This window comes from Ruditapes philippinarum, unplaced genomic scaffold, assembly GCF_026571515.1.
Source record: "Ruditapes philippinarum isolate M1 unplaced genomic scaffold, ASM2657151v2 ctg1362_1_1_1_1, whole genome shotgun sequence".
NCBI lineage: Eukaryota > Metazoa > Mollusca > Bivalvia > Venerida > Veneridae > Ruditapes > Ruditapes philippinarum.
The window spans coordinates 481,669-508,841 of record NW_026859423.1 but is presented as its reverse complement, the minus strand read 5'-3'; the positions used below and the strand labels follow the sequence as shown (position 1 = coordinate 508,841).

Sequence of the window (27,173 nt, the reverse complement as noted above, 5' to 3'; positions counted from 1 at the left end):
ACTTCTTTTAAAAAAGACAAACTTCTTTAAGAAAAGACAGACATGAATTTTATAGCATTTAAATAATGGTTTCAAACATGTTAGATACCTGTTACCTAAAGACAATGGCGCTAGATACGAAATAAAATAACATAAAGTAACAAAATGAAACCAATTTAGTATTTCGACATCCATACAAAATGCTTAATTACTATAACTGTACTTAGTACGAAATCACCAGAAGATAAAGATAATCCATGTATTTGGAAAATATTTACTTTTTTGAATCCATAAAAGTACACTAAAAATAAGCAGCTTTTAAAAATAAATAAGAAATGTCTGTGGCATAAACGGCCTTTGAATACACAGCTACAACAGCTAAATGTTTACGAAATGCACAAGGAACGAATCATTTTAAACTTACCGTGAATGTAAGTTCTGGATCATACATATCGACTCTGTGGCCCAGCCAGATGAGGGTACTGTCTAGAAACTTCAGGATGGCAAGGAAAGCAATCAGGTTAACAGCAATGTTAGCAATAAGTTTGATTGAAATAGACGCACCGTTACTAGCAGCTTCAATGATGTTCGACTCTGTCCTAGAAACAAAGTATAAAACATATAAAAAAAAAACTAGAAATGTGTCCAAAGGACACGGGTGCCCCCACCGCGCCACTGTTCTATCAATCTTTTTACTAAGTCAAGGGAAATTACTCTACAAATACTGGATAAATCCACAAGCGAAACCCCAGGTGCAAATCTAAATATGCTGAGCAACCTGCCCATAAGGTTTAATGACTATGTCAAATCCTTTTTGAGTAACTTGCGACACAAGTTGAAAATTGCAAAAATTTTCTAAGTGAAAGGCATTAACTCTAAAAATACTAAATAAATCCAGACGAAAATACCTGGTGCACAACTGCACATGCTGATCAATATTCCTGTAAAGTTACATGACTCTAAGTCAAATACTTTTTGAGTTACGTGCGACACATGTTGAAAATTGCAAAATTTTACTAAGTCAAGGGCAATAACTCTGAAAATACTAAAAACATCCAGACGAAAATACCCAGGTGCACAACTACACATGCTGATCAAAATTCCTGTAAAGTTTCATGACTCTAGGTCAAATACTTTTTGAGTTACATGCGACACAAGTTAAAAATTGCAAAATTTTACTAAGTCAAGGGCAATAACTCTGAAAATACTAAAAATATCCAGACAAAAATACCCAGGTGCACAACAACACATGCTGATCAACATTCCTGTAAAGTTTCATGACTCTAGGTCAAATACTTTTTGAGTTACATGCGACACAAGTTGAAAATTGCAAAATTTTACTTAGTCAAGGGCAATAACTCTGAAAATACTAAAAAAATCCAGACGAAAATACCCAGGTGCACAACTACACATGCTGATCAACATTCCTGTAAAGTTTCATGACTCTAGGTCAAATACTTTTTGAGTTACGTGCGACACAAAAGTGAACGGACGGACGGACGGAGGACGGACGGATGGACGGACAGAAGGACGGACAAGGGTAAATCTAAATGCCCACCACTAACGTGGGGGCACAAAAAACCCTGAATAGTTTATTCCAATGAACAATGCATATGCACTGTATATACCGACTCTTTAGTTTATTATTTTGTGCATTTTGTGCATTCTTGTCATGTTTTTGTATAATTATTATATTAGACCTTATACCTGTTTGGTATACAACACCACGAACAGATTAGGGAATAAAGTTAACGTTAAGCAGTTTCAGTAAGAATGACGATTCATCATATTCCTTTGTATTTTGTTTTAGTTAGAAAAAACTCCACTGACGTACAAAGCCTTTAAAACGTAAAATTCAAGTTGTTAAACAGATCAGCAGGGGCACTTTAAACAATGCAATATACTAAAGATGATTAAGAAATGTGCACAGAAAAAAATGATTTAAATCGTATTTTTTGTGCTATTGTTCGTCCGATTTTCAATTTTGGGTATTTCACAATTAAAATAATTATTTTGGAGCAATGCATCTCAAGCTATTGGTCTGGAAAACAGTAATCTTAGAAAGTTATTCTAAGTCGTGTCATACAAAAAACTCAATGAAGTCCCGTTAAAAACATATTTCTTAATTTTGCTTTTGTATAGTTTTATTAAATAAGCCCATGTAATTGACCAATTGACGTTCAATATACGTTGGTTATCATGGACTTTACAAGAACTCGTGTGCTTGAAACTCACCGAGATAGATATCAAAACAATTATTCAGTTTGGTGGAGTTGCAAAAGCAGCAAAAAGCAATTCAGTAGATAATATTAATAAGAAAATACCCTTTCTCCATATTATAAACATCCTCGGCACGATGTTTGCTTGTCTTTGTTTCAGGATAGAAGAGTTTTGCCATTGCCAAGGCAGCTGGGGCACTCATTACTGAAGCTGACAATAAATGGTTTGGTGGAACCTGAAATGAAACAATAGACAGCAGCTCAACAAAAGGCATTTCAAATGAGTACAGCTCAACAATAGGCTTTTCACAAGGGTTCAACTAAGAAACAGTCATGATTATGTTCTTTCTATAATCTTACTGCAGTCTATTTGATTTAGAAAACGAGTTGTTACATGAATAGTGTACGAAAACAAACTATAACATTATTCTGTTCCTTTTTAAGCCATTTATTCCCTAATTGGCAAAGAAGAATAGTAACATTTCCAATTAGAGGGCTAATACCTGAAGTAAGGTTTATACATACACCATTAGAGGCGTTAAATTGTCAGAATTTGTATAACAGTTGAAAACTTTTCATATATTTTGACAATTAAATACACATTGTAAATTTCTATACGTTTCAACATTTCTACATTAATAATTAATAGCGCGTGAAAGAAAAATAGTTATTTACGACGTAAACTAGGATTTTGTTGTAAATACATTTTCATTAAACGTGATGATCGCTACAGTAAATACAACTGTTTTATGGTTGACTAATACATGAGACTTCGGTTAAATCCCACGTATAAAGAAATCTTAAAACATTGTAAAAAATAAAGTCATATACATGTACATGTATATACTGTTAAGTGGCTTTCACCAAACCTTGATTGTTTAGCAAATTTAAGGTATATTCATTATTTCTAAAATGAATAGGCCGTTGACAAGAACAGGAAATTTTAATAAAACTTAATTTTTGTCAGAAATAATTAACGTTAAATATGTTGATAATTCATAGTTACAGTAATGTTTAGATTTTAATTCGGTACAGTATGTACGGCGTTTAGTGTCTGAACAACCATTACTAAATTATTCGGTTAAAATGCTTGTTGGCCAGACTATATACTGGTGTCATTAAGACATGAAATTACATGATACAATAAAATAGAATAAAAAATACAATACAAATACACTGCAATGTAATACAATACAATGATACTGATATGATATGTTATGATATGATATAATATATAAAAAATAATGATTTGATCTGATATGATATGATATGTTGTAATATAATATCATATAATATGATGCAACATACGGTACGGTACAGTACAATACAGTATAATACAAAACAATACAAAACAATACAATGCAATATCCTGTTGGTTTAAAAATAAAAAGGCCATTATAAATATTAATTGCAATACAGATTTTATTTCCCTCGTACTCTAATATGCACTATAATGTGCTTAACTAATGGCTGGTTAACCAACTGTGTACTCGTCCAGAAGAATGCATATTGAACTCAACACTGTATAATAACTTTACCAAACGGTACGTTACGACAAGTAAACTTAAAAATCCTTACGTTCATAAGAATATAAGCAGCCATGACAGAGCCGGCAATGGTCGCGAACCCTCCGGTACAGACGGCGTGAATCTCTGACTTGGTCATTTCCTTAATAAATGGTCGGATCATTAGAGGTGACTCGCTCTGAAGAAAAGTAACACATAAATCAATTGTTAATCATTATCTTTAAAAGATATGGAATCAGAAAATGAAATGAGGCACTGTAAGAAAGAACAGGTGTATTCAAAACTTCATTTTATGTTCACCTCATTGATTCTTTTCAATCAAAATACTTTGTATGATTGCCTCAAAACTTTAGTCATTTGAAGACGTTGGATATACGAATATAGTTTAATATTATGGTGAACTGATTGATGTTCATTTGTAATTATTTATGTCAGAAATAAAAACAGTGTAAAAAAGTGTAAAATTTCTGTTCAAGAATCGATCAATCTATTACTTTAATATTCTAGTTTCTTCTTTATTGACAATAGAGAACGATTAATAAATAGACTGTTATCAAGTTGTATCATTAACAGTACTGTTTCTTTTACAGAATGAAAAGTACAAAGAGGCATAATTAAAGAAGAAGTATATAGTAAGCGTAGATAAAAACCCACTAAAAGCCGGTGGTGATATTTCAACTTTTTGAATTATCTGGTTTATCTTCACGAATTCGTAGTTTCAACTTCATGAATTCCCGATTACAACTTCACAAATTCACGATTTCATCTTCACAAACTCACGATTTCCACTTCACGCATTTAAGATTTCAACTTTTTGAATCCACGATCTCACCATCATGAATCTACAATTTCAACTTCATGAAGTTGAGATAGTGAAATCGTGAATTCCGTATGTTGAAAATATGAATTCACGAGTTTAAATTGTGAATTCACGAAGATGTCATCAGGAATTCATGGACTTGAAATCTCTCCACCGGTCTTTCCTAAAAAGCGAGAGTAACTGTATTTACCTGGTCACACTGAAATACAAATTTTTTCATTTTTAGGTCCCCTGCCCCCTAAGCGTAGATAAAACCCCACTAAAAGCCGGTGGTGAGATTTCAACTTTTTGAATTATCTGGTTTATCTTCACGAATTCGTAGTTTCAACTTCATGAATTCCCGATTACAAAACTTCACAATTCACGATTTCATCTTCATAAACTCACGATTTCCACTTCACGCATTTAAGATTTCAACTTTTTGAATCCACGATCTCACCATCATGAATCTACAATTTCAACTTCATGAAGATGAGATAGTGAAATCGTGAATTCCGTATGTTGAAAATATGAATTCACGAGTTTAAATTGTGAATTCACGAAGATGTCATCAGGAATTCATGGACTTGAAATCTCTCCACCGGTCTTTCCTAAAAAGCGAGAGTAACTGTATTTACCTGACCGATGAAAATATTACCAGCCGCATTAAGTGACTCGGTGGGTGAAGTACCCAAACAGAACGCCAGAAATCTTGCCAAGTGTCTGATGACGAATTGCATCACACCGAGATAATATAGAACAGATATCATGGCGCTGAAAAACACGATCACTGTAAGCACCTACAATGATAAACAATAAAAATATGTAAGAGGCAGATTCCATGTTAGATTAAAACTTTTATAATGTATTAGCTGTTTGATTAGGAAAAAGGTTATGTTAATCAATAGCATCTGATCAATTGATTTCATTAAAGAGTATTTTAATCTTATTTACAACTTTTATAGAGCGAAAATAACTTAAATAAACGTAGAAGTCAAAATTATGTTCTTATTAATTTTGGAAATGGATAAATATAAACACACTTATCAAAAACTTGTAATAACTTGTAATAATTCATTCCCTTTGATGTTGAAAGAAGAATAACTAACTTTTGACAACAACAACAACAAGAGACACATTTCACCATCAGTAGATCCATGTATTTTTCACATCAGTTTTAAATTTACATACATGAAATATTGAGTTATTCTATCATTCAAATATTTGCTTATATCAGATCGTAACTTTAAGACTTTCCAAAAGAAGATAAAGGATGAAAGCAATACAGTAACTAGTTTCTCTTACAGTTATCGTCATCTTAGGAATACATATACTATTATTAAAATACCTTGAAGGCAAAGAAATGGTGTTCATATTCGCTTCCGAACACGAATTCTGACCCGGCGTCTGTGTGTGCCAGAAACTCTCTCACCCTATCACCAAGCCATTCAAATGCCCGATACCCAAACTCCGTCCGTAAAATCAGTAATGCAAAGTAAAACTGGAGCGCTAGGCCCCAGAACACTGGCCGGAATTGAACCTGCACAAAACAATGATAATAATCAGCAACAAACTAATAAGTGATAAAAGAGTATATAATATCATTATCTCTTTATAACTGATAGGCAAATGGAAGGCAGTCCCTTTCAGAAATCTTATTTCAAAGGGTAAAGAAACAAACTAAAACAGTCTTGGTCGTTTAAGATACCATTTCTGATGCCATTTAAAAAGTGAATAAATCTATGATAATTCGTATTGTATATACACTATATAGGTCATGCTTCACTGAATAAGTTTAAAATAAATTATGCCGCCAAATCTCAAAACAAACCACTTTAAAAAAGTAAATAAGCAGAAACCTTCAAATAAGAATTTCAAAATATAATTGAGAAGAATTGATAAAACGTGCAAAATAAAATTACAATAAAGCAAACAGAGCTATAATGAAAATGGTGTCTCAAATGTTATGCACACCTTGTTGGATTTTAGTTATGTGTGAAAGATTGGAGAAAAAGAGAATCAAGGAAAATCTGCTGTACCTTTGTAGGATTTTTGGAAAACACAAAGAACACCAGGACGAAAACGAACATGCCGAATGCTGAGATAAGATTTTTCGGCCTATCAATAGCAACGTCAACTATGATGAACGCTATGAAGAATAATATTGTTCCAATGACCAAACACCAGTACAGGCTGCAATAAAAATATGTCATAATAAAAGTTATACGACTGTGTTACGTATTTTTAAGCATAGTTATAGAACGGTCTTCGATTTTAAAATTAATGAAAATAAAGTATACAGTAAACACAATGGAATTGCTAATATGTTTGAATTTGTTGGCCTAAACGTACCTAAACTTTCGCGTCAAGGTCTCGGAGCTTACCCGCATCTGCTTATCTGAGTTAGCGCTCGTTCGTCCATACTTTTCTAAGTTTGCGCTCGTTCGTCCATACTTACCTAATTTATCGCTCGTACATAAATACTTACATTGCGCTCGTATGTCCATACTTACATAAATTTGCGCTCGTATATACAACAACAACAACAACATTTTATTTGCATAAATGTTATAACAACATTATAGCCATAAAGTATATATAATGTTAACAGTGATACAAGTTCAAATATAAAAAGTACATAAAAGTTAGCACGGGAAGTATAAAAAAGAATTTAATTTCTCTGTCTATTACACGATGCAAAATAAACATATTTGCCTAAACCAATTAATTCTTTAGATGACTTTGTTAATAATAAATTTTCAATTTTTCTTAATGAAGGCCATCTACAGTAATAATGTTTTAAATATTTATTCCTAATTTCTGTGTGTTTGGGACAAACCAAAGAAAATGATATTCATTTTCGACCATTCGCATATTACAATTTGTACAAATTCTATCTTGTCTAGGTGTATTTATGTACCGACCAGTTTCTATTTTTAATCATGTGACGAGGTTCTTAGTCTGCATAAGGTTATTCTAAATTTAGCTTCTGAAATTTCATTTAAATATTTTTCACACACGAAATCATGTTTAAATAGAGAGTATGAGCACAGTTTTGGTGTGTTATTAATGCGTGAATACCACGACTGTGTAAAATTATCGTGTATACGCTGTTTAATTTGTGTCAAATTTATTATGTCAGTATTTTGGTTAAGCCACAAATCAGTCATGCCTAAATGGTTTAACATTTCTCTAATGTTGAATGCCCAATTATTTCCATTATAGGATAAATTATTTTCAGTATCATTTCGGAGCATATTGTATATTAACTTTATGATATGGTTATCGGGTGATTTTAGAATTTTTACCCAAAATTTAAGAATAATTGACTTACTTGATATACATACTTACGTTAATGTGCGCTCGTATATACATACTTACATAAATTTGCGCTCGTATATACATACTTTCATAAATTTGCGCTCGTATATACATACTTACATAAATTTGCGCTCGTATATACATACTTACATAAATTTGAGCTCGTATGTCCATACTTACGTTATTTTTTGCGATCGTATGTTTATACTTACGTTAATTTGCGCTCGTATGTTCATACTTATCTAAGTTCCATGCGTATCTTAGTTTGCGATCGTATGTCCATACTAACGTTATTTTGCGATCGTATGTCCATACTTTCGTTATTTTGCGATCGTATGTCCATACTTACGTTATTTAGCGATCGTATGTCCATACTTACGTTAGTTTGCGATCGTATGTCCATACTTACGTTAGTTTGCGATCGTATGTCCATACTTACGTTAATTTGCGATCGAATGTCCATACTAACGTTATTTTGCGATCGTATGTCCATACTTTCGTTATTTTGCGATCGTATGTCCATACTTACGTTATTTAGCGATCGTATGTCCATACTTACGTTAGTTTGCGATCGTATGTCCATACTTACGTTAGTTTGCGATCGTATGTCCATACGTACGTTATTTTGCGATCGTATGTCCATACTTACGTTATTTTGCGATCGTATATCCATACTTACGTTATTTTGCGATCGTATGTCCATAATTACTTTATTTTGGATCGTATGTCCAAACTTACGTTATTTAGCGATCGTATGTCCATACTTACGTTAGTTTGCGATCGTATGTTCATACTTACGTTATTTTGCGATCGTATGTCCATACTTACGTTAGTTTGCGATCGTATGTCCATACTTACGTTAGTTTGCGATCGTATGTCCAAACGCTTGTATGTACATATTTATATAACTTCTAGGCCTTTTACTTATCTAAGCTTGTGCGCGAAGGCTTATTCTTATCTTAAAAGCTTACGACGGAATACTCGGGGTTCATAACTTACTTCATTTTATTTCGTATAAGTACGGAAAGTACTTTATATTCGACGAATATGAGCGAAATACCAACTAAATGTATATCTAGAAATACTTACATTAGTCTTACTTTGATAAAAGTTGGATTTTGCGAATCTAAAATGGTAAATTCTCTCTCAGTCATAAACTTTCCCCATAGAACACGTCCAATAACGAACACTGTTCCCAAAATAGTAACAATAAGTAGGCGCATTGAACCTTCGTCATCGACGTCAAACGTCTTTACCATCGCATAAATGAAGTAAGCAAAGTACAGGACGGCAAGTAATATCCAAAACCCGATCCAGAACTCTGAAAAAAATCAGTGCAGAGATAAAATGAAAAACAAAATTTGTTTTTATCTTTTAAGTATTATTACTTGCATAAAAAGTCCATTCTCATATGGAAATGGAAAAGAGGTATCGAGAAAACATTACTGTTATAGACCTACGAAAGATATTAAAGTTGAGTGTCGAGTAGACTTATACTGTAGTTAACGAAATATAAAAATTGAAGACAGAAACACTGAAAAGCAAGTATTATTGTCCAGTAGGTACCACTAAGAATACTCAAGAGTGTTGCTAATATTTTAACTGTGTAATGGAATCATAGTTTGTAGAAAATGTGTCAGACCCATAAATTCACATAAGTGCTGGTATAACTTACCCAAACTTCAGTTACCTCACTGTCTGCCGGGGATAGAAATAGAGCATGCTCGTTGGCTGGCTTCATGTTTCTGGGGTTTACTTATTATGACGATGAAAAAGGGATAGTGATAGAAAAAAGACACGTTCAGATGCTGTTACATTGGTTCATTTATCCTTGGGTTTCATATTGTGACGACAGGGAAAGTGGGATGTTTGCATATGTAACAAAAGCGAAAGAACATCAAAATACTTAGTACATATAATCTGGCTATACTATAAGCCCCCACCCCGTACAAATAAGATTGGGCCTCGTGTATTCACCTGTCTTATGATCCTCATACGTCACAAAGACAGTTCGTCTTGTTACACCTATAGTACGAGTTAATTTGTTGTGGTATTCGTCATCGTCATCACTGGACTCCTCGTACTGTACTACGTCATCATCTAGATTCATGGTGTTCTCGTGGGTCTAGGCAAAGAAAATGTGTAATTAGAGGATATTCAATTCTTTTTATAATTATAGAATTTTGTTTCGTCGAGTTGTATGAAAATGAATACTTAATGAGTGTTCAATATAATAATGTTCATACCTTGAGGTTAAAATAAATCCCTAGCTTAAGCAACAAAATACTTTGATTTTCTGTTTGTTATATTTTTGTTTCTCTTTTTTTTCACATTAAGGTTCCAAAGACTTCTTATTTATTTTGTTTTTTTGGCTGAATTTAGAAGAAAGTAGTCCGACAGTGTTCCATTGAAAACACGGAAAATATATATCACTGTAGTGAAAACGTAAATTTTTGAAGTGAAAATACAGAAAATGAGAAAATGTACTAATTTCATTAATGCTTTTCAATTTTTGATATATAAGTATATAACGAGCATATCTATTGGAATTTGCTTGAGAAACAAGTTCGTGCAACTTTCAAGTCCGCATCCTTAGCTAGTCAAACGAGGAAAGATGGGCGTTGTCCAAGCAGGACACGGACCGATGATCCTCGGTTAATTGTAGAAACACAAACAACTATTTTACCTACCCCCTTTTTCGGACGAAGTCCTTGTGTTATCAATTGGACTTCTTACAAAAACAAATTGGTCATTTTAGATTTGCAAACTAAAATCAGTGAATCTCATTGGTCATTCTTAAACAAAAATGTTAAGGACAGTTCTAACCATTATAGAATAAAATTTTAAGTATAGCTCTAAAATAAAATAAAAGGGATAGTTTTTGCCACTATAAAACAAAATGTAACGGATAGTTCTAAAATAAAATGTACAAGAATGGCGATAGTTCTTTAACTTTTTGGGTAATTTGTAATTGATTACAAAATTTAAAAAGCCAAACGTAAAACAAGTTAAAGAGAAACATAAAATAGAAGTTGTTTCCTACTTTGAAAAATCATCAATAAAAATATGGTATAATTTAATTTCAAAGTTTACAAAATGCGCATTTTCTTAGCTAAAAGAAAAATAATTATTATGTCATTGTTATGCAAGCACTGCTACCATTTCTTTTAGAATTGAAAACTTAGAAATAACAAAATTTTGCATGCAAACCAGTTTTACTTCGGCCGAGTATCTTTTTCAAAGATACTTCTTGTTTACTATTTTTTATTTGTATATTGTTGTAGTAAAATAATTATAAAATTATCATCCTATTTTCGTTTGATTCAATATCAGACAGGACTTTATTCATACCATTTTCAAGAGTTTAAATAAAGAAAATAAAAAAAAAACTTTTTCTTTCGTTGTGTGGCATGTGGACGCAAGCGGCGACATATGTATAAAAACATCTCCATTGATTTTGTTTTCTGATAACTATCTTAGATACTTTAATGTTTGGGGAAGTAATTACTATGTTAAAGTTCAAATACCTTTTAACCCTACCACTTTATTTGTTAGTTTTAGGACAATTTCATTCACACAAATAATGGTTTTTGCTTGTTATGCCTCAAGCTGTAGGTGAATTCAAGAGTCGCCGATGGGTTATGAAGTACATGTACACTTTTTAAACCGTATCAATCTCTGTTTTACTTATTTTTTTTGAAGCATTTAAAATTGAATTTTCAACTTGATCTTGAACTAGATACTAAAATTCCAATATCTTTGTGTAACATTTATCTACGAATACATGTAATGCTTTTAATACACAAACATATTTTTTATTATTGAGGAGGGCAGGGGATGAATGGATGGTTTGGGTTGGGGTTTGAAACACTCATTCTTAACCAAACGATAAACAAAAAAAAAATGAAAATTATAACAAGTGATCCGAAATCTGGTTATTGGCGTCCGCGCCGAAGCGCGGCGCTCTTATGGAATGAGATCAGATTTTGTGAAAGGGCGACAGCAACTTCTCGAGCCTTTTAGTCGGTCATAATAAAAGCCGAAAATTCCGATCGGTATGAGGGTGCTTGATTATTAAATAAGAATGAAATGTCGCGATATGTTACAATGAATTTTCGCAATGCAAACATTTACAAATGAAATAACCTTTTCCGTCAATAAATCGCGCTCTTCGGGGTTTTTTATTTATCATTTTGTAGTACACAGTCGGTTATCATGTCATGGTATGTTATTGTTGTACATGTATCCTAGAATGATCAGTTTGATGACCTAAATATTCCAAAAACCTATTTTATAGATATATCTTTTTATCACTCCTATCGGTAAATGCCGGTCTCTCCGGTCTATTTTGACCAGGATTTACTAGTGACCGGCGAATAGTACCACACGTTTATTGTCCGGTCTCTCCCGGTTTTGGAGTAGATGTTTGATATCGTTACAATTAGAAAAAAACAACAATAGCATGTTTCATTTTATCTATATGAGATAAAAACAATAAATATGTACACGGATTTATATATGTAATATAAATCCGTGATATGTACAATAATTGAGAAAAAGGTACATTTTTTATGGTATTAAAATGACATTATCAACTTTGAAACATTTTATTTAATTATTCAATTTGTTATCCGTGTTTAGTAAAGATGCCGAGGAATTATTCAAAGTTACAAATTAGATTTTATGAATTATTCAATTGATCGATAATTTAAAAAATCATAAAGAAAAATACAATGTACATGTACATGGTTTAAGAATAAATAATATTATATATTGAAAGATAAACCATAATTTACTGACTTTTTCCAGTTAAGCTTTGACTTATAATCGTCGGTCAATATGACAATTGAATTCTTAAAATTTATTTTACAATTTTAATAAAAAAGAGTAGTAAAAACTCAGTATTAAAATAGCACATAAAACACAAAAAAGAATAAAAGAAAACAATATTCATAAAATTTGTATTTTTTTTAAATTAAAATTAATAGATATTACAATTATTGTATAATAAACAATTAACGCTCAACATGATCAACATGGTAATATAACCAGTGTCATTTTTTTACTAACTTAAAGTGTGAACAGATACCTTAAGGGGGTCTTCGCTAATAGCGATAACGTGTACATAATAAGGGACAAATGTGTGGTACGTGTTGATCATGCGTTACACATATGGAATATAAATGAGCCGTGTCATGACAAAACCAACATAATGGGTTTGCGACCAGCATGGATCCAGACCAGCCTGCGCATCCGCGCAGTCTGATCAAGATCCATGCTGTTCGCTTACAAACTCTATAACAAGTAGAGAAACTGATAGCGAACAGCATGGATCCTGATCAGACTGCGCGTAAGCGCAGGCTGGTCTGGATCCATGCTGGTCGCAAACCCATTATGTTGGTTTTGTCGTGACGCGGCTCAAATGATTGCATACATGTATATCCGTTGCTATTAATAACCACGATCATAAAGAAATAACAAGTATTATTATATAATCTATAAATAGCTTTGAAATGCCTTTCCCTGATTGGCTAACAAGCAACTTTTTGTAAAAAATAACAGGTCAATATCAGAGTATATTCACTGTTTTTTTTTCCCTAAAATAGATATTCAGAGTATATTCACCAGTTTTTCTTCTAAAAATAGATTTTCTGGAAATCCCTAAAAGACGCGAGACTTTGACGTGACGTCACGCCAAGTTTGTTGTTATACTTGTGAAAAAAAAAACGTTGAGTGGGGTGTAGATCTACATAAGAGTCAAACAAGTCTATTTTAGTTAACATTTTTCATTTTTAAGAACATTAGGGATTAGCATGCAAATGGAAGGGGCCAAATTATGGAAACAGTAGACAAGCTGAAAAATAATGATTTCCGTCGTATGCAATGGCAGATGTGATAAGCCATATAAAAACTATTTATAAATTATATAATAAAACAGATATGTACTTTTTAGCTGTTGAATATGATGTGATATGTACTGAAAAATTAATATTGACCTCGGCTATCGCCTCGGTCAATATTAATTTTTTCAGTACATATCACATCATATTCAACAGCTAAAAAGTCCATATTTGTATAATATTCTAATCTCTAGCATGCCAATCAAAGTTCATAATGAACAATGTCTTTCGTCCGCTCATTCATAAGTGGTATACATTTCTGGTAGTTTATAAGAATATCTTGTCATCATATGTGTACTAGTTCATCTTCACTTGCTGCATTTCTTGCTTGGACGCCCTTTGATGCTTTGCATCAATGCTTTTCTTGTGAACAGAGTTTTAATAATACGGACGATAAATAATTACAACTAAAGATTAAGCAAGTTTACTTTAAAATTCCACATCAATGAATGATTTTATAACCTTTAATATAATATCAAACAAGATTGGTTTTAAGTTTATTGAGCTATCTGTCCTTTAATTGAAACTCAGAAAATGTTTTAATCACAAGTAACGTATTCAACCGATAAAGCACGCAAATTGTCAAAACTAACCTTTCTGTGACGTAATCCATTTGACGTTGGTATATGTACGTCAATTACTTCAGTGACCGTAACATTTACGTCATCGTTGCCGACGACCGACGGAACTGATGTCACGTTTGTGTCTAATCTGTCTTGACTGCCGCCGTCGGGAACATAAGCCAGGTTTGATTTTCCATATTTGTCCGGTTCAGATATTTGACTGTATGCCGGTGGTTGGTCGTCGGATTTACTTGGTGATGTACCTCCTGGATTGTTATCAAAATGTTTTACTGATTTTAACTGAATTTCACCATCACTTCCCGACATCTTTTCTTGTCAAACTTTATCCTTTGATAGATAAACAAAAACAATGTTTAATATAAACTTATCACCAAGTAACTTTGAAACATATCGCGGCGGTCGGTGCAACTAACCACTTTCTAGTTTACAATTGACTACAAAGTTTTCCGAAAGTGGCCGACTATTAATTCCACCTGATTTCTGAATAAGCAAGGAACAACAAAAGACAATTTGATCATTTGGCAAGGAAAAAACTTCATGTCCGAGGACGAATCCGAGAGCCTTGGGTTACAACTCCGATGCTCTCCTTGGTGTGCTAAGGGGTGTTTATACAACAATGTACGTTATAATTAAATGGTGTACGAAATACATAAAATGACATTAAAACCTCAAAGTTATCACAATAAAAGGGACAAAGCGATAAAATTTGCGAACACAACAATCATTTGAACTCTATACCCGTTTACGGAATGGCTATAAAATGTATTTACAACACAAAACTTCTGGGATGTAATTATGCAGTACTTTTTAAAATAACCTTGACCCTTTTGATCAGTTCACTGTTGATATTTTTGGTTGAGAATTTAATCAGGTACTTAAAAAAAAACAAAAAAAAAAGGCTTGAAAGTAAACATTTTTCGTGAACATGAGCCTTTTTGTATTTTGTTGTTGGGTTTATTCTAGGGGTATTAAATTCAAAGAATTTCGTGGTAAAATAATTGTAATGAAAAATTATCCTAGTTTCTTACACTTGAAAAGTAACACTATACTTTAACATTGCGCCTAAACATTATTCGGGCCAGCATTTTATGTGCACAGAGCTCTCGTATTTCTTTAGGGTTTTATCAAATGCCAAGGATGTAACCGTAAAACATAAATGGCCTAGTTTAAAGACCATGACGACGGTTCTCCTTTGTAAATTACACTGTCACGATCTGTATAAATACGTCGACTTTTCTTCTTTTTTTTTAGTTTAGGGAGTTAAATTCATAATTTATTCGTCTGTTCTTCTTTTCAAAGAATGACACGTATCTTGACCTGAAAATAACATAGTTGTTGCCATATTCCCCAGCAATAACGTTCCGATTACCGATTAAGTAAAGGCTATTTATATTAATAATCAAATCTATTCTCGAACTTGACCATCAGCTGTTGACCATGCCGTCCCATTTGAGTAGTCGGAGATTCCCTGAAAGTCTGCTTGTGTTTGACTCATTAATATGTATGTAAATTAAAAATATCTAATATCTAAATGGTATATTTATATTCATACACAGTTTAGATAAGAAATCAAAAAAAGGCGTGGTCATAACAAGGAACTTAATCATAACCCTCTGTGTTATGATTATAGAACGCATACCATCCATATAAAAGTAGTTCGTACTAGTTTGGAGCCAATACAATTTCGTAAAGTTCCTGGTCAATAGAACGCGTATGTTACTTATAATTTAACATATAAGCCTCGGAAAATGACGGAATATGCCGAGTCTTTGCGATCTATTGATGGTGAATGTTTCTACCAAATATTAAGGCATTTACGTGCATATTTACGTATCTCCAGAATGCAATATTTCTGGAAAATAGTTTGAGAGGGCAAATCTTGTTTAAAACTTTACTTAAAAGAGCATTATCATTTTAAAAAAACAATGTAATTCATAATAAAAAGAACACTCCAGTTCGTTTTTTAATGTCAAAAGAAATAAATATTTACGACTGACTCGGAAAAGAATACAAATAAAAAAAGTTTCGTTGTTAACTGAATACTATTGAATAATAAAAAGCAAATGTATTACTATATATTCATCTCTTAACACTGAATCTAAGTTAGAGTTAATATTTTCGTCAATTAAATGCAAACGCACGAATACAATATGTATAATGGCATGACCCACGTTTTAAAATGCTTAATTTGTATCATGTCATGAGAAATATGACACCAACTCGTATTTGGTTTTGCTTGCTAAATATTATGCGAAAATTTAAAAAAAAAAACTGACCCAGTTATATTCAATATACAGATGTATTGCGTTTGTATCACCTCCCGTTTTTTTCTTTAACTAAGATGTTATATGCACAGTCTTAAAAATGATTTTTTTTTAGTTTCAACAAATAAGATTAAAGAGGTTATGCATGAACGTATTCAAGTAAGAAGCTTTTAAATACACCCATACTTTCAGTTGCCAACTGTGTTTAAGTTTATTATAATGAAATAACCATTCCTTTGAACGAAAAAGCAATTCGTTCAAACATAGTGATAAATTTTATGTAAATAAAACGAATTGAAATTTTGTTTAAACGAAATAATATGCATATAACAACAAAAAGTTACTACCTATACTTTCAGAAACGGTCGGTCAGAGCAATTCTTAATTTCAGTTATTCTTTAAATTCTCTGTTTCAAATTAAATGCAACGCTTCCGTTTTAAGTAGTTTTTTATGCAAGAGCCAGGGATAATAAAAGACCTAGAATAGAAAGCAAGACCATGGAAAGGAATTAATTTAATTGTTATTCTTGTTTTCCAATCCATATATCAGCCGCGTCACGACAAAACCAACATAATGGGTTTGCGACCAGCATGGATCCAGACCAGCCTGCGCATCCGCGCAGTCTGATCAGGATCCATGCTGTTCGCTATCAGTTTCTCTACTTATAATAGGGTTTGTAAGCGAACAGCATGGATCCTGATCAGACTGTGCGGATGCGCAGGCTGGTCTGGGTCCATGCTGGTCGCAAGCCCATCATGTTGGTTTTGTCGTGACACGGCTCATTTAAGTGTTATTTTTGTCTTCCAATCCATATATACATGTATATTTTGATGTAAAATGAAACATACTTGTAAATTTGCTAAATAAAATATGTTTAAACTAAGACCAGTTGACCTAGATATCTCCTTTCGTTCTATGTACACATGCGTAACCGAGAATGAAAATTGATGTAACAAACAAAAATCTCGTTGACTGAAAATTTATACCCGTAATTTGATCTGACTGAATACATACTTTATATTTCTAACTATGACATAAAATATTTATGGTACAGTAAGATGAACAATACAAATAATAAATTATTAAGTGAAAGGGGAAGCATTCCTTATTTAAGATTAAAGTTGAATGCGTAATATTACAAAATATAATAAGAATTTACACAGCGACGCGACGTTTCTATTTTATGCTAATGAACCAGCGTTTTGTTATATAATTTGCCCGCAAATGCAAAATACATGTATACAGATACTTATTCTTTTCCTAATATACGATTCGGTTAAAAGGCATGCCTAAAAGACAACTGAATAGCGTCGGTTGCAACGATATAACTTCATTAGTGTTACATAGAAAGGTTGTGCCCGCGTTTCTTTGCATTATTTTTTCAACGTATGAAATTACAAAAATCTACAGTTGGGAACTAAATTTTCGTATCGTGTGTCACTGTGTGGGACATATTTGAATTTTGAATTTTATTGATTTTATTTCCAATAGACTAATAAGCCCATGAGGACAACATATCACAAACACTATATATGACATGGCAGAGTAATGAATGATAATGATAATAATACATTTCTTTTTCAGTTAATAAAATATCATGTTTGTCTAAAATTTTAAATGTCATCTCCATATTGTAACAGTATTTATTTTCACGTTTTTTTTAAAAAAAGAACGTTTTTAGTAAGCAAATCATTCTCACTGTTATATTCATAATGTTTCAACCTGCTTTGAAAAACAATTTCTCGTATCACTGCAATCTGGAGTAGCCTTTGAATAGATTGTTTTTATTTGTTCGGTATGAAAACAAATTTATTAAATATGGACAAATTCAGTTTTCGGGTCAACATTGTCCATCTTCTAAAATGATCATTTCAATATCCTTATGATATACATGTACAACGTTCCCCTCAGTTTTAGCTTTTTGTTATATTTGATAAAAAGAGTAAATATCACAAATGAGTTTGAAGGTTAATATATTCTTTCTGCTTGTTGAATAACCAACAAAATGACGTTAAAGTCAAGCGGGATGGGCACACAGATAACCTAAAATATCAGAAAGCTATTGAATCGGAAAACCACTTTCCATTACTACTACCTCGAGATTTATGAATCAATCATTAAATGCCATATACTTTCCCAAACCCTCTTAGAATTGCACGACAAATGACAGATGATTAATGAAATAGTCTTTAAATTTATTTGAAAAAAAAATGATAATTTGAAAAAAAGGAATAGGCACTTGGTAATAAAATTAAGATTTTGTAGTGATTTTTTTGTAAAATCTATTAGAAATCAAACACAATATACGTATATGTGTCCTATGTACAATATTCATTCTATTAAGGTGTCCGTGCCTGAAACAATGAATGGAAGGACACCTCACTTCTTTCTTCCGTTAGTATAGCCTGCAAGTCGCTGTATGACAATACAGTGTTTTCTTTTCATACATTTTTAAGTGAAGGGTGTTTTTCATATATAATTCATGTTTGTATAGTCAAAGTCAGATATTTGCCGAACTGCAAATTGTCAATAATTTTTCACTTTTCCTGTTCACATTAAACGGCGTCTTTTCATCTTTACTATATGTATTGAAGGGACACCTTAACATGTCATTAACTTCGTCGTGCATGCACAAACTTTAACCCGACAGTAGCATTCGTTTTAATCGTCACTCATGAATGACAGTTCTTTATATTTTTTATCAATGACAGTTCTTTATTAATTAAGACCTTACTGGCTAAATGATCGATCAATGAATTATAATGAATTTAAGAAAAGGGTGAAAACATATTTTGCTGTGTCTGTTCTACTCTTATTTTCATTCGCATGGAAATATTAGGCTACAATATTTAAAAATATCCTTTTCTAGTCACAATAAAATGGGGAATAACAAACTTGGTGACTAAAGCTGATGGAAGGTAAGACAAATATAATGTATTACACACACAGTAATATTTATATACATGTATTGCTTAAAATATCAGTCAACCGATTCCTTAACATCTTTATCCGTATCAAAAATTGGTTTACAACCGTATTAAAATTTTCTTACCTTGACTTTTTTTGCAAAACTCAATCCAATTCTCTTCAACCAACTCTAAAATATTTCAAGTTAAAATGTTCGTTAACATAAATACGTTTCAAATCTGACCAAGTTAAGTCCACTAGATACACCAATATTACTTTTCAAGTGATGCGTTCACGCTTCACTTAATTCCAAAACACTTTAGTTTGTATATGATGTTTGTGTAGGTGAAATACCTTAAAGTTAACACGTATGAACGTCGTTGTTATTACGTTAAAACCCAGCGAAATAACCAATTAAATCGTGTAATTAAAATATGACACATATAACTATTTTTTTTTAAATATTTCATTAGATATGAATTAAAAGAGGCTTGTCTGCTTATTAATTTCATCACGGATTTATACATGTAATATAAATCCGTGATTTCATACCAGAAATTGTGGGCGTTACAAGATAAATATTTGTACCATTTTTTATAATAATTATGCAGAATTCATCATTTTGCGGTCAGGTTTACATAACCCGGCAAAAATACATAAATGATTTGAGTATGTTTGCGTGATCATCACAAGAAGCATACGTGTTCTTTTACTTTGAATTGAAATCCCATGGACCTATTACATACCTCCGTTTTACAAAACTTATATATTAAATCGTGTTAAACTATATGGGACTGGTCGTCATTAGAAAACGTATGATTTGTCACGAAGTAGTTGAAAATTCTTCTTGGTCAGGTGAAAGTAGCATTCAAAAAGCACTCAAATACAACACAAATGGTAAAACCATATTTCCCAGGAATCAATGATTTGTATGTTTCATTATAAATTACATATAGCAGAGTATAAGAATACAGCTTTTGACCTACTTTCTAAAGCTGACCGAGTTAATTTTTTTATTAAATCACAATCCAGTGCATTCGAATAATGTTTATTTGACAAGGTTTCAGGTCAATAGGTTTTCTATATGACTAACAGTGTTTAAATTCATATGACGCGTACCGTGTACCGTACTACAACTTAAAACGGATATACTTCGGCAACTTTCGTGTAATCATTCGACACATTTCGACAATATTCGTAATATTGTGGTGAATAAAGTAAAACAGTAATCTTGTCGCTGTTTTTAATTGTCAGTTTAAATTTATAAAAAAAGAACATCACGCCAATACCATGTGGTTAACAAGCCATGTCGTCATAAAAACAATCTTCCTAAAAAGAAATTTAAGAAACATATGTCGCTACCTAGATGTCCTATTATATATAATATCTGATATCTTTGTCGGGAAAGATGATATGCTATTTACAACGAAATGAGAACAGTATACCCGTATTTTAGATTACTTTAAAGACAATCGCAGTTGCGCTCTCTAAATTATTATATCTGAGTCACTGGGCCAAGGCTTAGATAGAAATAAAAACAAACAAAAAAGCGTATATGTTTTGTAACTGCGCCGATTTCAGCACTTTTTTGGTCGGATCATCTAACACACGGTGCATATCCATATCGGTACCCTCTTTGCGAAATCTGCTGAAACGATACCCTATTTGCACATGCACAGGTCATTCTCTGCTAAAAACAAACCAACGATGGATAACAATCCAGTAAAATTTCATTGTAATAAGGACAGGAGGTATGACACTTAGAAAACATGTATACCACGGAACACTAGAATGTTTAATTTATGTGCAGATTTGTCATGTGCCCGTTTTTCATGTATTGCAACTTCACAATAAGCTACAAAAAAACCGACATGTCTTGCCTCGTCCATCACCTCGACATACTTTTCGGGCTGTAATGAACCTGTGGCTTGATTAAATATGCATCATACATATTTAATATGTTCATTTACATATCATCTTCGGACAAATGGCAGTATATATTGTCAAAAATAAATGTAAAATTCATAAAAACACCCTACTTTCGGTTTTGAAGCGGCACGGGCTACCTCTCTTCATTTGAATTTTTATATCACAGGTACCCTCTCATTTTTTTAACACATAAGTACCCTCAAAGCACGACATATGCTTTTATTTGCGTTAATGGTTAAGTATGTAATATTTACATACAAGTAAGAAAATTAATATTACATACTTAACGATTAACGCAAATAAAAACATATGTCGTGCCTTGAGGGTACCCATGTGTTAAAAAATGAGAGGGTACCTGTGATATAAAAATTCACTCAGCCTCACAATGTTGAAATTTTGTGCCAAGTTATATTAAAATCCCTTTATGCGTGTAGTAGTTTTTCAACGATCTTAGTGTGACATTGACCTTTGACTTTGACACCTGGTTCATGCGTAGGGCATTACGTCTTACAATTCTGTAAAGTAACATTTACATTCCTCCTTATCTGTAGGCTCTGGAAAATATCTGCATATTTAATCATCCTTGTGACCTTGACCTTGCAAATGTTAACCTAAATTACATGTATCACAGCCGTAGTAATGAAAGTTACCATTTGTGTTGCAATCCATCAATAAGTGATGACTGAATGGTCCCTATACACATCCTCATATTTTATCTGAACTTTGATATCTATGTGTCACCTGGGCATTAAATTTTGGCGCGAAACTCCGCCTTAAAATTGTTAACATATTATGCCAAGTTATATTACTTGTAAAATCATTCCATAAATGTAAAAGATTTGCTCCGGACAATCGTTTTTGAATTGTGTGCCGGATAATGCAGGGAGCAATACGTCTTATGGTTGTAAACAGTTGTATAGAGCATTATAAACATTCTTCAGTGCATGTACATGTAGTATATATGCTCCAGACAATACCTGGATATTTCATTACCTTGAGTGACTTTGACCATGCATAATTATATTGACCTTTGTTACATGTGTCACAGCCGTAGTCATGACAATTGCCATTTGTGTTACAAAAAATGACTGAAATCATCCATATACAAGTCTTTATAATTTTATCTGAACTTTGACCTGTATGTATGACATTAATCTTAGCTGCATGAATCTGAATTTAGCTCGCGACATTTTGCCTTACAATGATAAACATTTGCGCCAAGTTGTATTGAAATCCTTCGTAGCAGCTTTGCTCCGGAAAACCTTTAATATATAAACTTGTTTTATTTGCGGAACACGGCTACCATATTGTAAAGATTTCTATGAAATTTCATTAAAATTCCTCCATGCGTGTAGGAGATATGCTCCGGACAAAATTGAACACCGCCCGACCGAAGCTCCACAACCCGCTCGCCAGGGGCGTTCCAATAATACGTCCCGTTTTTCGAACGGGTGTGTAATGAAAAGGAAATAAACACTAGAAAAATATCTGTTTTCCTTTTTTATGTCTGCTCAATTTCAAAAACTGGAGTAAAATCTTAAATAACTTGCTATTGTAAAGATAACATCTGACAACTAAATCAAAAAATAAATTACTGCAAAACATTGTACTTGAGACATTTGTTTAACTTTACTTGTACCTGGAAGCAATAAACAAATGTCACATTTTCAAAAGGATTGAAATATTGGCAATACTGAGATGTCAAGCTTGCTTAAATTGACGGCGCCCCACTGACGTCAAAACGCATAGAAACATAAAAATTGAAATTCTTAAATAGATCAACTGGGGCACTTAAATGGGAAATTATACAAACGATAAAAGAAAAATATACGCAAACTTACATCAAAAATCAGTTTTCATGCGAATTCTGTCACGTTTTGAATAAAATGCGTTTTTACGCTTTTCATTTTTTTTTGTTGTTGTCATTTTGCACAATTAAAATGGTTTCACTGCAAATAGGGAGTAAACAAATGATCTGAAAGTTTGGTTTAAACATATTTATTTAAGCTCAATTGCGAAGCAAGTTCTTGCAAATTACATTAACACTTTCGAGTCCGCTTCCTGGAACCAACCAGTACTGTCGTCATATGAAGAAACATTGTCGTAACCCTATTAGGGATCGAACCAATGATCCCTGGGTTGAGAGGCAGAAACTTTAACCACAAGTCAACCGCTCCTCTGAAGTTTTAATCTAGATCAATATTGAAATAATACAAATGTGCCCTGTTATGTCGAAAAACACCAGACAAATCCCTTTAACAAATAATTATTAATAACAGAAAAGCTCAAGATGTCTTCTTTTTCCGTATTTTCACTGTAAAAAATATTTTTCACTGTGGTGATACATATTTTCCGTATTTTCACTGATGTATTGCCGGACTACTTTCTTCTAAATTAAGCCGATACACAAAATGTTTGGGGAAGTCTTTCAAATTGTAATGTCAAAAAAGAGAAAAATGTATATAATAAACAGAATGTTCAAGTTTTTGGATCTATTGCCACTCATGAAATATTTATTTTCATACTATCCGATGAAAATAAATACTGTATAGATTAAAAAAAACTTGAATATCCTCTATATATGCTCTACGGTGTTCTATATAGTTTCCAGTGGGTATTATCTATCATGTGTGCGTCTGACAAGAATAATTTACCATTATTATGTGCGTGAACATTGTATATTTAAGTATAATTATGATATAAAGAAGTATGTTAGTGTTTGGACTGATGATAGTCGTAATATTGTTCATGTGTTCATTAATGTTATAGCAAACACAACTCATATTAAGGCTATTAAGTCAAAGTAATAAGTGAAATAAAATCCATATACTTCTGATATACTATCGTTTGTCAGCTGTTACTCAATCGCTACTTTGTTGTTACTAATCGTTTATTTTGAAGCGAACGACTCACTGGCGACCTGTCAACGACCGCTGAAAGGGTCTCAAGTGTACAAAACGTGTGACTAAAGTGAAACAAACGTCCTTTGGTGTTCATTGAGCGTCATTGAGCGTCATTCGACCGTTTCATAAACGCCCATGCATATGTTAATTTAAGCAAGATTCATTTGATTTTGGCCTACCGTAGAGAACATCTACAATGAATGATCCTGAAAGATTTAGGATATATACGATTGCTATAGCTAAGCATCAAAATATAGCTGAGGTAATTCAACCGCAGTGAAGAAGACACCACCGGAGACGACTACAGTGGTGGACTAAATCATGAATATACAAATGTAAAGGTTTGGCAGTAGCTAGTAGGAGAAGCTCTCGTCTTGGCGTCATGATGCTGACTATTCAAACTCACAAGAATAACTAAATTAACTATGGAATTTACAGCTTTTTGTACCTGTTCGGCCGTAAAAAGCTACGCTATTCTGTCGTTATTCACACGCTAAACACACGCTAACAACGCTCGTCTGGCGTTTACAAGTAGTTCGTCTCGCGCCAGTGGCACGTTAGCACACGCTTATGGGTATTAGGAGGTAACTTACTTGGTCAATGTTAAACGCATTTCGTGCGTTAGACACACGCTAGTTATGCCTTAAATAAACGTTAATCACGCATGAGATGTGCCAACTTAATTCTAGAACGCTCAAAAATTGAAAGATTGAAACGTTCCTGAACGTCATGGTGTGACGGACCCATAAAACAAACAAATATCAACTACTTATTGAGCTCAATCGTAATTTTTGTCTTTAAGCATCTGTAAATAAAACGAAAACGTGAATTTGCCATTTAGAGTCGCTTTGTTTGATAAAATGAGACAAATTAGATAGTAAACTTAGGGTTTTACAGGAAAAAAGCTTGGGATAAAGAAAGAATGAATCAATATGATAAAAAATCAGTAAACACAACAGAGTATTTATACAGACGTTTAAATATCCGAGACATGTCATAATTCCTTGCCAACTTATATAAAACATGTATTTAATTTACATTGTCTCGCATTTATATGCGTAATTATGTCTAATAAAAATGCATACTAAGCCTTTTTACTAATTCTAGAGATATAACATTGAAGATCAAGGTTCAATGTCATATGCATTATGATAGTGAAGTTCATACATCAGAATGCATACATACTTATCATATTAAAATAATTGTAACCAAGGTTAAAATCCACCATTCAAGACAGATAACAACAAAAAACAATGATAGAGGACAATAACGAACACATATACATACCAGTTTGACTCATTTATAACCTCTTGGGCTCGTGCAATTCATTGCCCAGCTTTGCATTTGGAATAGTCCATTCAAAATACAAGGAATTTCAATACCGAAATTTATACAATAATTGAGCTACCAACTGTACACAGCCAGGTCAGACTGTAAGTATGTAGACCAGCCTGGCTCTATAATGATGGCTTAGACTAGTTGTACTTTTGCTTCACGCGGGAAAATGGAAGGTTAACAATCCTTGATTTTCTTAATTAATATCATATAAGCAAGGCGTGTGAACTGTTTGAGTTTTTCTTTGGATAAGAACATAAAGATGAACATTATACAATAAATATTGTTTCATATGACTTTAGTTGTTGTTTTAGTTTAAACACACTCATTGGAAACCTAGTGTCATTAAAATCCGAAAATTTCTTTGAATCACGGTTGAGTTCTCTTTCTCGTACATTTAAACAGTTAAAAAGTTATAATGTATAATCTTAAAGGCATAACATTGAAAAGTTTAACATCTTTTTTCTTCTATTTCTTAAATTTATTAAATCGTGTCAAATATATAGTAAGAAAAATAATGGGTCGTACCTTTGCTTAAATCCGAACAGTTCCTGTTAATTTTATGTGTTCACGGCGACACAATGCATCTAATAACTTATTTTAAAGAACTGTTAATTTGGGAGAATAAAAATGCTAACAAAACAGTTTGGTTTATCGTAGCAAACGATGTGTCTTAATGCACGGAATGCACCTGACTTCGATAAGGGATATTTGTAAAAATAAACGAGAAAACCAACATAATTAAAGTTGTTAGGTTATCTTTAAAATGTTTTGGGTTTCAAGAATACGTGCAAGTTTGTTTTTATGCATATTTCCTGGGTGACAATAAATTATACACTGGTTGTTGAAAAACAAATATTCAAACAATTGCCCGAGTATTGTCATATAAATTTTCGGGGGAGTTTGGTCGGGAAAGGGGATGGTTGCGTGAGAAAAAGCAAGGAGTTGAAGACTCAAAAACATGTTTAAGTTCATACATGTAGTTTCAACATGCCGTGTAAATATCGCATAACAGTGCTGTCGCATCAACGTTGACAACTTGATTAACACTTTTGCAACATTAACAAAAGTAAAGGGCAGGAATACATGTATATGTTATGTCAACGCAAATCTAAAATGGACAATCACACCAATCTAAAAATGTACAGTCACACCAATCTAAAAATGTACAGTCAGATCAATCTAGAAATGTACAGTCACACCAATCTAGAAATGTACAGTCAGATCCATCTGGAAATTTACTAATCACACTAATCTAGAAATGTACAATCAGATCAATCTAGAAATATACCGTCATATCAATCTAGAAATGTACAGTCACACCAATGTAGAAATGTACAGTCACACCAATGTAGAAATGTACAGTCACACCAATCTAGAAATATACATTCACACCAATGTAGAAATGTACAGTCACACCAATCTAGAAATGTATAGTCACACCAATCCAGAAATGTACAGTCACACCAATCTAGAAATGTACAGTCAAACCAATCTAGAAATGTA

The 27,173-nt window shown here is 32.7% G+C and overlaps 1 protein-coding gene across 4 annotated transcripts in view; it reads right to left on the bottom strand.

Moving 5' to 3' along the window:
* Positions 1-26,351, bottom strand: part of LOC132756465 (solute carrier family 28 member 3-like) — a 35,080-nt gene extending 8,729 nt beyond the window's left edge. For 2 of the 4 annotated variants that reach the window (XM_060747543.1, XM_060747540.1), the window contains exons 1-10: positions 19,646-19,801; positions 14,338-14,655; positions 9,822-9,969; positions 8,934-9,165; positions 6,563-6,716; positions 5,872-6,063; positions 5,162-5,323; positions 3,777-3,902; positions 2,304-2,434; positions 404-578 (exon numbers count right to left, since the gene is read on the bottom strand). In XM_060747543.1, the coding sequence (XP_060603526.1) occupies positions 404-578; positions 2,304-2,434; positions 3,777-3,902; positions 5,162-5,323; positions 5,872-6,063; positions 6,563-6,716; positions 8,934-9,165; positions 9,822-9,969; positions 14,338-14,634 (1,617 nt within the window). In that variant the 5' untranslated portion in view covers positions 14,635-14,655; positions 19,646-19,801. Of the gene's footprint in view, positions 1-403; positions 579-2,303; positions 2,435-3,776; positions 3,903-5,161; positions 5,324-5,871; positions 6,064-6,562; positions 6,717-8,933; positions 9,166-9,821; positions 9,970-14,337; positions 14,656-19,645; positions 19,802-26,195 lie in introns of those variants that run through there. The other 2 variants (XM_060747542.1, XM_060747541.1) reach the window with 2 other exon arrangements.
* Positions 26,352-27,173: the final 822 nt, after the last annotated feature.